General features: G+C 38.1%; 2 protein-coding genes across 6 annotated transcripts in view; both read right to left on the bottom strand.

The window, feature by feature from the left end:
• dpr2 (defective proboscis extension response 2) overlaps positions 1 to 5,292 on the bottom strand; it is an 89,937-nt gene extending 84,645 nt beyond the window's left edge. Inside the window, exon 1 of the mRNA XM_018003339.2 lies at positions 3,718 to 5,292. The gene's annotated coding sequence lies outside the window, so the exon portion shown is untranslated. The remainder of the gene's footprint in view (positions 1 to 3,717) is intronic.
• A 144-nt stretch (positions 5,293 to 5,436) lies between these two features.
• Tmem214 (Transmembrane protein 214) lies at positions 5,437 to 12,167 on the bottom strand. 5 transcript variants are annotated; one of them, XM_018003330.2, is made up of 8 exons: positions 11,930 to 12,167; positions 11,545 to 11,861; positions 10,724 to 11,335; positions 10,212 to 10,413; positions 10,003 to 10,148; positions 7,446 to 7,862; positions 7,122 to 7,240; positions 5,437 to 6,593 (listed from the first exon to the last, which is right to left on the bottom strand). In XM_018003330.2, exons 1-8 carry the CDS (start codon positions 12,057 to 12,059, stop codon positions 6,479 to 6,481), a joined length of 2,058 nt encoding a protein of 685 aa, XP_017858819.1. In that variant the 5' UTR covers positions 12,060 to 12,167; the 3' UTR covers positions 5,437 to 6,478. The 5 variants fall into 5 exon arrangements, with proteins under 5 accessions (XP_017858819.1, XP_017858820.1, XP_089321543.1 ...); XM_018003331.2 differs by lacking the exons at positions 10,003 to 10,148; positions 10,212 to 10,413; positions 10,724 to 11,335; positions 11,545 to 11,861; positions 11,930 to 12,167 and adding exons at positions 8,021 to 8,179; positions 9,794 to 9,938; XM_089465417.1 differs by lacking the exons at positions 10,003 to 10,148; positions 10,212 to 10,413; positions 10,724 to 11,335; positions 11,545 to 11,861; positions 11,930 to 12,167 and adding exons at positions 8,021 to 8,176; positions 9,794 to 9,913.
• Positions 12,168 to 12,283: the final 116 nt, after the last annotated feature.

Below are 12,283 nucleotides of genomic sequence, written 5' to 3'. Positions count from 1 at the left end.
AAAGACCTTATTTCTGCTTGACTTTAATAACATATTTCTCTTTAACAATATAACTAATCTAATCAACGTATATCCAACCTTACAAAATCTGTACAGCACACCTCCAAATATATGTAATTCTTCTTCTTTATCCTTCTGTCCTCTTCCATCTACTTCCCACACATGCCAAGCAATCTACCTGCTTTCACCGCTTACTTTTCCCACAGGGTATTCAAAAGAAGTAAATAAAGACAAAACAGAGCGAAGAGGAGAGTAGACGAGAGAGAGAGAAAGAGGGAGGGAGGAGAAATGTGAGTAAAACCGAAATTCAATTCAAAGCACGTGAGAAGTGATGAGTGGAGCGCATCCGCTGTTGAGCTCTGTATCGTTGTCGGCGTTGTTCGTGCCAACGGCATGTCGAACTACTCTTAAGCCCGTGACATGTGTCCTTTGTGGTGTTTATGAGGTCATAAGATTAATGAGCGACAAGCTCATCTTTTGTTATTGTTTTTAGCGGCGTCTAATTAATTGCTGTCCGCCCTTCCACTCCAGCGCCTGCTGCCTGGCAACGGGGATATTAGGTATAAAAGCGGCTGCCAAAACGCCGAATTCCAGTTTTCACTTTGCACCCGGCGCATCCCACAACAGCAATGAAAATTGTTGCAGGTTCTTTACCCGACTCCGCTCAACGTAACTGGAAAAAATTCCATTGCCACACTCTCAGTGATTTTTCGTGGCCAATTTTGACATTTTCATTGCCACGCCCGAGGCAACCGCAAGTGTCCTTCAGCGAATTTCCCGAAATTAATTACAGTCTGCTCAGCAAATATTTGACAGTAAGATTCCTTTAAAGCATTTACATGACAACACTTGCCTCTCTACAGTGGCAAACTTTCATTTGGGCCAGAAATATTCTACTACCAAATCGCAGATAAACATTTCCTGAGCAAACTTAACAATGGCATAAGTGTGGGCGAACAAATGGGAGCACTGTATAATGAGCGGCTCGTGTCAAAAAGTCAAGCAGATTAAAATGAGGAGGCGGCCTCTAGACCCGATTGATGGCACTTGACATTGACTGTTCAGCGCTTAGAAATTCATTTCAAATTTCAATTTCTAGTTCGTATTGTTCGTATTGCAAAGTAAATTGTCTAATATAGGAAATATAATTCATGAAGGTGACAAAAAGTTTCATCTTTGGGCTTCCTTGTAATTTCCAAGCATCATTTATATTTATACGAAAATGTATTTTTCTTTGTAATCCTAAACAGTTTCTTTTAGCTTCATATATCAGAAAAGCTTCTATACCCCCACAAATAACAATTAGGATATAATTTTGTATAAATATTAAAAAAGCAGCATTTACAACATGGAATCAATCGAATTTTCTTAGACATTTTATCAGCCTTTACAAGAGCCTCCTCCCGCCTCCATTCTATGCTCGGGAAAAAAGCAAATTAACTGAACTTATAATCAAAACCTAAACACAAATTTGTGTTCTCTTTTTCCTTTCTCTTGTCACTATATTATAGGTAGCTCACTGATCTTCTTTACCTTTTCCTACGCCTCTTCATTTTTCCCACTTGGTTCTATTTCTTCTTTTTGTTTTCTTGTCTCTGCCTTCTCTCCTTTCTTTAATTTCCTCTCTATTTTCATTCCATTTTCTCTTTTCTTATTTTCAAGCTTTCCACTTCTCTCTCATTTTCTCGCTTATCTATACTCTAAATTTGATCATCTCGTTTCTTTGTTCTCTCGATCATTTTTCTTCCTCTCTTCTCATTTCTCTTATCTTTATCTTTCTTTCGCTCCTCTGCTGTATGTTTTTTCGTGCCTCTTCTCTCTCTTCTCTATTGTCTTAAGTTTTATTTTTGTCTCTTCTCTCACTTACTCTTACTCTTACTCTATATTGAATTCTCTCTTCTATCATCTCTCTTCTCATTTCTCTCATCTCTATTTTTTATTCCCTCGTCTCTATTTTCTCCTATCTTTTACTTTATGTGGCTTCACTGCCCTCCCCCTCCCCCTCTCTTCTCTTTCCTATCTTCTGTCTTCTCATAGCCGAGATTAGCTGTCAGAGGGAAACGCTAAAAAAGTCAGTCAGCGGTTGAAATGTTTTAACACGAATAACTAACATCATTTGTCACTCACTAAAGAAAAGAAAAATCTCCGACAGTATCAACAAATCACTCAACGAGCGGCTCCTACTCACTTGTCCACTTGGAGAAAGGACATGGGAAGGAACACGGAATTGGACATGCGGATGCAACGCCAAGCGGAATCAGAAACAGATAAGTTAAAAGTAACTTGGCCAAAGTTTCAAATCAAAAAGCAAACTTCGATTCGTGAAAGACGCAAAAATAAAACAAACAAAAATAAGAGGCGGACGGCAGCCACGGGTGGAAAAGTGTGCGGGATCACGCCCCAGAAATCAGCAGCTGAGACAAAGTTGCCAAAGTAGCGAGCAATGAAACCAACTCAAGGAACATACATATCTTTATATACGTATATATTTCCGTAAGTGTATCTGAAGTACGTATATTTATTGCGCGCTTTTTTTTTCTCTAGTTGCTGCACAAAAATTGTAACAAATGCATTTTCGATTAGCATTAAATCACGTCGCTTGTCTGACTTCATTTCCGATGTGAAATAAATATTTTACTTTGATTTATATGTAAGCGAGAATAGGGGTAATCTACCCGTGTCCTACCCCAACTCGGATACACCTGATCCGATAGCAAGTGGGCGAGTTACAGTTAGATGCAAGTCAAATGAGCCGTGTACGTGCTGTGGTTCCCTCTCTCGCCAGAAGGGGGCGCTGAGCATAGAGTGCAAGCGTAGCACATTGGGAAAAATACAGTAAAAGAAAAAAACTTAAACTTAAGCAAACGCAAGCAGTTTGATTTGCCGAGTCGATAAAAATAAAGCCACAGGATGACATCAATAATAATTGGGTCTTCCACACCAGCCAGACAAACATTTTCCTATTTAACGTTCAGCTTAAAATATTGGAAAACTATCCAAATTTAAGCGTAACTTTAAAAACAAAACAAAATTTTTAATACTCGCTTTAATTATATTATAATAATAAATAATAAATTGTCTACTAATAAAAAAAAAAACAGTAGGACTATAAAAAAACATTATAAAAAGAAATAAATAAAAATAAATTTTAATAATTAATAATTAATTATAAAGTCGGCAGATTTGAAGAGCTTAACTGAAATTATAAAATACATATATACTAAAAACAAAAAATAAATAAATAAAAAATTATTAAAATATAAATATATTGCATATATATACATTTATTAAAAAAAAAAAAAAAAAAAAAAAAGCTAGCAGCCTAAATTCAAACATTAAAAAAAATAGAAAATACTGTAATTTAATATCAGGGGAGAGTAACGTAAAACTTGATTTATTGCATAGTCATTTAAAAATTAATAAGAGTTTTGCATATAAAAAAATGTTCTCGGCAGACCTGCTTAACTATATATTCACAGCATGCTGTCACAGCATAAAGTAAATAGCTTTGAAGGCAGACAAAATAAAATGTCCGGCAAGCTGTTTGCTATTGGACACTTCACTGTACAAAAATTATTTACAAGGAATTCGCTCCGAAATAAGAATAAAAATAAGAATATGGATAAAATTTAGACAGAAATGAACGGCAGACAGAATCAGAGAAATGTGCAGCAAGCTATTCGCTATTGGACGCCTTACTGTACATAAATAACTTACAAGGAATTTAGTCGCAAATACCAAGAATGTCCTTTGAGCTGCATAACAGAGCGGGATGCGAAACAGCTGTTTTGTTCCTTCTTTCAATTTTTCGTACGTTATTTATTTAAATGCGACAGCACACACACACACATGAACTCAGTTGGTCACACTGTTTGGCAGACACGTTTAAACGTGTTGCACAACTTTCACTACGTTTTGCATGCACTTTCGCTGCTTTGGCCTTTGCGGTAACGGCGACGACAATGGCGACGGCGGCGGCGACGGCGGCAATTGCGACGGCTACGATGACAGCGACACCGACTGCGACTGTGACACCGACTGCGACAGCGACTGCGACAGCGATAGTGACGGCGACGGCAAGAGAGAAGACAACGAAGACAACGTCGGCGACTTGTGTTGATCAGAAATGCATTCAAAGCGCTCGCCGCAAAAGGACGTGGCGCACGGCGTACCGATACGACACTGCGACAACCACAAGATGCCTTGCATCCGAAACACGTGCGACGCGAATTGACATTCGTTTCAGACTGCACGAAAGCGGAAAGCTTTTCAATCATTCCTGCCTGAATCGTCGTACACTTACATCTCAGCCGACCACCGAAGCCGAAGCGTGACCAACAGCCGAAACACGTGCAGCCGAACAGCGACTCCGAAAATCTTAGTTGCGGCGAATTGGCTGAAGGGGTCGAGCCGTTGCCATTTAAATTTGTAACTGCCACTGTTTGTTCACAATATTAAGCAGGCACGTTCTCTTTTGAGAAAGTCTACTTAATAAGAAAAGCAGCCCATTTTTTGTAAAGGAACTTTAATTAATTAAATACGAGTTAATAAAGTCAAAGCTTTATATGAGAATCGCTTTTATAACATTTTGTCAAAATTAAACTTTAATTTATTTATATTTTTTTATTTTTTCTCATATTTTTGATAAGACTTTTACCTAGGTCTTTGAAAGGTTTCAAAGTTTCTTAATGAAACCTAAATTAGATATATTTAATAATATTTAATTTTGAATTTGTATGTATAATCACATAAAATAACTTACCTATGTCAACATTTTAATCATAGTAGAATAACAGCCTTGGCAGTTGGACTGAAGTTACTGTCCTTAAGTAAGTATTAGTATTAGTATTAAGGATACCCCTCGTTGTAGACATAACATGGGACTGTACAGAACACTGTAAAGCTTACCCCTTCGTGTACCAAAAATATGCCACCGTTGCTTCAAAGTGGATGTTGTAAGCCTAAGCAGCAAAAGTTAACGCGTCTCTGTAAGAAACATACTTATGTAGATGTTATCAGTTTTGTACCAAAATATTTCAATAACAGTGGTTGTAGTATGCGCTAGTATAATAAACAATTACAGCACTTTCTACAGTGTACTAAAAACCATTGGTTGCTGTACTGACTAGTTAGCAGTGCAACATCTAACAGCTCACTGTAAGCATTTAACCTTGAATAAGATGTACCAAAATAACGTTGTGAGTTTGCAGTGGCTCTTTTATGTACTAAGAGTTAAGCCCCAATACTAAATGTGCTAAAATATCCTGCTGTTAGTTTGTAGTGGTGGTCTTACCTGATACCTTAAGTCGTAAAAGTATTCTAAAATGTACCATTTGTTGCTACAGTGTTGTTGTTAACAGTTAACAGTCCCCATCAAAACTTTGCTGCAACATATCTTTATGTTAACATTTATCATTTAATGCAATTGAAAACAAGTTTTATATTTTTACTTTATCCACTTCAACTTTTATTTATGCAAAAATCCTTCAATACGTTTAATTTACAAATTGAATTAAAAATTGAAAAAATGTTTTCAAGGAGAAATGACTAAAACACATTTGAAAGTCTCTAAAAAATTCCCATGTACAGACAAAAAACTACATTAGGATAAATATTTAAAAAAGAAACCTTTAAATATCTAAGTAGCTAAATTCTTTTAAATTAATTTATATATTTATTTAATTATTCACTTCGTTTTTTTGTTGCTCTGAAATGCAATTGGAAATGTTAGTTGAGTTGTTTGTTAATTTATTATTATAATTTTTTTTTTTTTTTTTTTTTTTAGTTTTTTTCATTTTCTTAATTTTATTTCGTTGCGCGCCACAAAACAATTTACAATTTACATGGAAATTCGTTAAAAATGCAAAATTTTTGGGAAATTTGTAACGAAAACAATTTTGAAAATATTGCTTAACCAAAAAAAAATACGTGAAACAAAACTCGCGTCACGTTTTTCTCCCCATGTTTAAACAAAATGCGATTTCGATTTTGTTAGTGATTTGCTCGATTTTAGAAAAAGTTCATAAAACGTTTCGCGAGCTCACAAGATATACAATCCGCTTTTTTTTGGTTCTCTTTTTGTTTGTTTTTCATTACAACTAAATGCTGATTATGTTTAATTTACTAATTGTTACTGTTTGTATAATTAGAATTTGTAGGTAAGCAACAGCAAATGTTGGCCAAATGCCATAAGAAAAACGAAACCCCGAAAAGGGGGCACGTGGCTGTTACAGATCTTTAACATTTGCTGTTACTTCAATATGTTGTGGTTGCTTTTAAACTATATACCGAAAGGTGTTTGCATTAAAGTGGCTTTTACTATAAATTGTTTTTGTTTTTTGTTTTTTCTTTTGCTTGTTTTCTTGACTATGATGTGTTGTTGTGCATGCTGCTGCTGTTGTTGTTGTTGTTGTTGTTGTTGTTTTTGCTGTTGCTGTTGTTGTTGCAGTGTATTGCTAAGCGTTCCAGACGCTTAGAATCATTTGAGCTTGGCATATGCATCGACCTTTTTGTGGAACTGATTGTAATACTCGAGCGCCGCATTTCGAGTCTGGTTCAACGCCTGATTAATGTTCTCCGGTGAGAAGCGACCACTACAAAAAAAAAAAAACAAAAGAGAGCATTATAAATTTGAATTGGGATTAAAGATTGCGAGAATGTCACAAAATATTAAGATGAAAACACTCTTAGAACAATTTGAAGTCAATTAAGATTAAAATGTCTAGATGAAATTTCTATACAATTTACATATTTAAAACATAATAAATATGTAAATGGTACGAAAATTTAAAGAGATTTAACTTTAAAAGTTCTTCCTCATTAATTCTTATATATACAAAATAAACGATTATTGTAGGAATATTATTATCTAAATACTCTCTAATTGTCCAGGCGTTTAATATGTATAAAAATATATCATCTTTCTATCTAATATGTATTCTGACTTCAAACATTTATATACATTTATAATATATAATTACAATCTCATATATATTCAACGAATATTTAATCTCACTACAAACTTATATTTAACTAATCTAAATTCCTAACACAGTCACATATTTATCTAATACCTGCATCCCCACTATGATCTAGATTATATATACCAAAAATACACTTACACCAGCACCTTCTCCTTGATTAGGGTGGCAGATTTGTCGTAGCTGTTGACGGCCAGATCCTTGGCGCCCGCGGCGAAGGCCTCCAATTTATGCGAGAAATTGGGCAGATATTGATCAATCTGGGAGAAGGCAAGAGCAGAGAATAATAACGATAAGATAAGTGGCGAGTGTGTGGCAAAACCGGTGGGGCGAGGAGTGAACAGGGCCGCAAACCAGTTTCCCATCAAACAGTCAACAACAAAAGCAAAACAAAGAAGATGATGCTTGACCGTGTTCAGCTTTCAAAACAAAAATAGTTAAGGAAATATGATGTCAGCTACTCACAAACTTGGCCACCGCCGGCCACTGGGAGCGCCAGTAGTTGAGGCCATTCGTATAGGCACTGCAGCAGGCATTCCGTGCGATCTTCCACACATCAATGCCCGTCTTGATCGCCGGCTGGGCATACGGCGGAATATGCTGTTCGGCCCATTTGTAGCCGCGTGCGCCGGCTCCCATTGTCACATACCAGCCGCGCTGCACTTGTGGCAGAACGCCGGCATTCTTCAGCACCTTGCCGGTGGCAGAGTTCTCAAAGACACCTTTGCCATTCACCTCCGTATCGTAGCAGAGGGCACCCGCTATTAGGGCAATGATAAAGATGCTGCCCAGCGTCCATTTACAGCAGCCGCATTTCTTTTTCTGCGACGCAGCGTTCTGTTTGTTCTTTTTCTGTTGTGCACTGGTCTTCTCCTGAACGGTCTGTGAATAGATAGAGCGAGCGAGTTGGAAAGAAAGCCATTAAAGATGATAGTTCAAAGTTGACTGAGCGAGCGAGATAGCAAGAGTATTAAGTCATAGTTAAAAAGCTGTTTCAGCTCAAAAAAATAAAGGCGAGAGGAGTCTATATGTATTATTACCTTCTTAGCGGCAGGCGCTTGTTTGCCCTGTTTGCTTTGTTTCGGTTTTACCTGAGCCATAACTTTATATATTTATTTCTTGAATTTTTTTGTTTTTTTTTTTTTTTTTCGTTTTTAATTTCAACTAAATTTCTGCAGCTGCGAGTATTTTAGTAACTACTGTCGTAAAAAAAAATTCCCAAATAATATTTATGAGTTGAGTTTTTGTTTCTTATTACTTTTCACGTTTTCCAATTTATAATGCAATAATTCAAAGTAATTCGCGATACATATATATAAGATTAAATTAAATTTTATTATTTTTATTTTTATTTTATTTTTTTTTTTTGCTATTGAGCTTGCGAAAGCTTTAAGTCTGTCATCGAGTCGCAATTAAAGAAGAAGAGAGGGAATTAAGCAGTAGACAAGTTCAGCGGTCAGTGAGAGTCGCAATTAAAAAAATAAAAACAACAAAAAGTGCACAAACAATTTGCACGTAGCAAACAGCGCGCAGCTTGACACAAACGCGAATGCGGGCTAGGCAAAAGGCGCGCAAGATAAAGCGTCAAACGAAAAGAATAACAGAATCGCAGTAGCAGAGGCGCTCGCCCGGCCAGCAACGCCGGCTGCGACAGCGACAGCAGCAGCTGCATACGTCACAAGGGCACACCACAGAAATCTGATGACGCGTCATCAGCTGAGCAGCAAGGAGAGCATAAGAACAGAGAGAAGAATTCTGAGAGCATCAACAATTGAGAGAGCGCACGAGCACTTGCGGGATTGAAGGAGAGAGAGAGAGCTAACAGCTTTGATATTGTTTTAAAATACAATCAAAAAGCAATAGCGGTAATCACATACATATGCATGTATTTACACACACAGAGCATGTAAAGCAACAACAACTGTTGATAATCAAACAAGTTGAATGAACTGTACAATCCGCAAGTTTCTGTAGCGATGAAAAGGTGTCAAGAAAAAGAATTTGTAATATGTATGTATATTAATTTAGGCAAATTCGCACATGAAAAATTGACAACGTAGCAGGTTGGAAAGCAAAAGAGAAAATCAGCCGCAGCCACGTGCAAGAAAATGGCCAGACAATCAGAAAAAAACTTGTTAGTGGTTGGCCTGCGTCTGCCTCTGTTTCTTCTTCTTCGTCTCCTTTGCCCACTGCGTTGGCATTAGTGACGTGGTCAGTGGACAGCGGTCAGAGCATCGCCTGAGCATTTCTTATCTCAAGCCGAAAATAAAATTCAGCGCCGCCGCCGCTGCTGCTGCTGCGCAAGCAAGCAACAAGGGTGTGCTGCAACGGTGGAGGGGAGGTTGTGGTGAGGGTAACAGCCAATCGCAGCTATAACACATCATCCATATAGGAAAAGTGACGCTAGATCATCATAAAAAGCGGCTGCGTGCGATAAGCGTTGTGAGCACACATACAAATAAACAGCGGTAAGAAAAGTAGTTGGGCCGCATGGCAACGCCATGACTGAAAAAATGAAAAAATGCACACACGCATTCAAACGCGCACGCACACATACACACACGCGCACACGTAATTAAACGCACTTTAAAAAAGAGAAATTAAGTGTGCGCCCGGCAAATACGACGTAGAGTAGCAGCAGCCGCGACGTCGATATCAGCGTTATCTTTTCGCCTTTTGTTTTTCGTCCGATTTTGAACAATCGTATTGGCGCAAATTACTTTGAATACTAATTGCAATATTCCAATTGGAAAAGTTTGTTTTTCCGTTCTTTTTCAATTTCTATGGCAGAACTAGACTGAGACGAAAAATACTTTTCTTTTTTGTTGTGCAGCCACTTGCAATAAACTGACAATCAGCGCGCAACGTGTACACAATGGCGTCTGACCATTCACAGCCCGAGCGAGCACACAACTCAAACAGCTGGGCCAGCAGAATAGTGTGACCAGCTAATGCTTAAGACGTTACAAGGTGGACCACAAGTTGATAGCTTCAAATTAACAATAAAAATAACTTAACTTACCTTTAAAATTGCTTCTAAATCATCAACGCATATATCTTTGCGTTTGTTTGATTGCAACTCAATATTTAAATGTTTGACACTCTGCAGAAAAGAAAGGAACGCGGGCGACTGTGCCAGAGCCTTGGCGGGGCCTTCCCAATCGTTAACTGTCAAATTGAATATATAAATAATTAAGACCAATTTATTTGTGCAAATTATTGTAATATTACCTATAGCCATCAATAGTATACAACTGGGAATTTGTTGTTTTTTGTAGTTCATGCGCCACACTTTGAAACAATCATCCGCTCCACTGCTCAGCAGACAGCTAATGCAGCCCTCGATCTCTATGCGTTGATTACTTGAATTAATCAGGCGTAAGAGTGTGAGGAAAATATTTGCCTGCTTCACAGGGCTGGCAATGTACAGTTGCTGCGAATCGAAAAATAATAAATTAATAATTTAATAAAAGGAATCATTAGTTAATTTTAAATTTAAGCTTCAATTGAAAAGGCGCAAGTTGAATTGCAGCCCTGGCCAGGGCCGTGCAAAATAAACATCGTTACTCTTAGAAAGGCAGATATGCTGAAAACAATTATTTTAACTTATATGTTTACAACTTTGTGAACTCCACTCGTTATTTCCATTATAATAGCTATCAAAATATTTCAGATACTCATATGCATATATAGATATTTCAAAGGCCACACTTTTCGCTTTGCCTATCGTTATCGTTACTTACCAACAGTTGTTTGGCGGTTCGTTTGAGACTCGCCTGTTGCTCCTTGCTAAAGTTGTTGTAATTCCCATTCAGTGCATTGTAGCAGTCGAAAAACTCCTGTTGATTAATAAGCAACGTTTCACCTTTGCGAGCTGCAGCTGCATTGAGAACACGCTCAATATGCTCCACGACAAATTTAGACAAGCTCTTCAGCTCCAGATTGGGCAGCATCAGATTCTGCCACACCTTAACGCCCTCTGTCAGATTCTGATGACCCCCTTGGCCGATAGCCCAGAGGATGCTCAAACAGATATTGCTTCGATTCTGGTAAGAGTTACGCAGTAGCGCCGTCTTGGCCATATTATGCGAGCAAATGGCTGGCCAATTCTGTCCGATTAATTGCAACACGAACTTATAGCCAGCGACATTCTGCCCACTGTTCAGTTCTGTGGCCATGCTATCCAGCAGCGAGTAGAAGAAATACTCCAGATTCGTTTCGCCCACACTGCGTAGAAAATCCAGAATGGATTGCTTTAAGGCAGCGCTGGCTAAGTTGCTAGGATATTGGGCACTGCGGCCGGAAAACGTGGGATCACAATCAAATGCGAGACGGCTATTCAAATAGCTGGAAATCTGAGAAGACAGTGAGAAATCTTAGAAGTGCGAAAATAATATATGTCATAATTGGCTGTGCAATAATAAATAAAAATCGTCGCTGTGCAAAGCCGGCTAACAGCTTCTACAACACAATATAAAAGGAAAAAAAAAAATTTTAAATGATTAACACATATAGCCGCAATGCCGGTCAACATGTATTCCGCTCTTATCAACTATTCGCTTACATTGCTCAGCCAACGCAGCTGCGAGCCCGGACAGCTGATTTTCACCTGTTCCAACTGTGCGGCGAAATCGTCAGGCGTTATTTGCTTCATTGCCTGCTCTAAGGTTCTCGCCTTTGCCGCCTGTTTCGGCGGCTTTTTTGCCACATCGGTTGCACTTGATTTCGCCGCAGTTGCATTTGTTTTGCGTGGCGATTTGCTTTTGGAGGAAGCCGATGCAGCGCTCGACGTGGATTTAGCTGGTGAATCAGATTTGTTATTTGTGTTGCTGTTGTTTATATTGTTATTGGCAAATAAATTGCGATACTGCTGCGTTGGCACTGTAGATAAGCAATACGAATTGATATATGTATTTGTTGTTGGACTAAAGTTAATTAAAGCGGCTTACAAAGTTCTTCCAGCTTCGGAAGCTGGGCGGCAATTCGTTTTTGCTCAGTGTGAGCGGTAACTTTCTTCTCTAAATTCTTTTGTTTGCGCGATTTAGACACGACTTCCCATTGATTGGACGTTCCAGACATTTTCGTAAGATTTTTAATTCAATTAAAGCGTTTTTCAAGGAGTGCAGCGATATACTGCCCCACCGGCTGGCTGTGTGAAAACTAAATAAATATCAAAAATAGCCAACTGCATACTAATTGTATCAGAACATTTTACAGCACTGACAGAGCGCTCTCGCGAGAGCAAATTAGCTTTGACAGCAAATGACTCTCTCTTTATGTTAACCAATTGTCGAAGAGCGCCA

This window comes from Drosophila arizonae, chromosome 3, assembly GCF_054131065.1.
Source record: "Drosophila arizonae isolate 15081-1271.41 chromosome 3, UAZ_ARI_1.0, whole genome shotgun sequence".
Lineage (NCBI taxonomy): Eukaryota > Metazoa > Arthropoda > Insecta > Diptera > Drosophilidae > Drosophila > Drosophila arizonae.
This window is presented reverse-complemented; position numbering and strand designations above follow the sequence as displayed.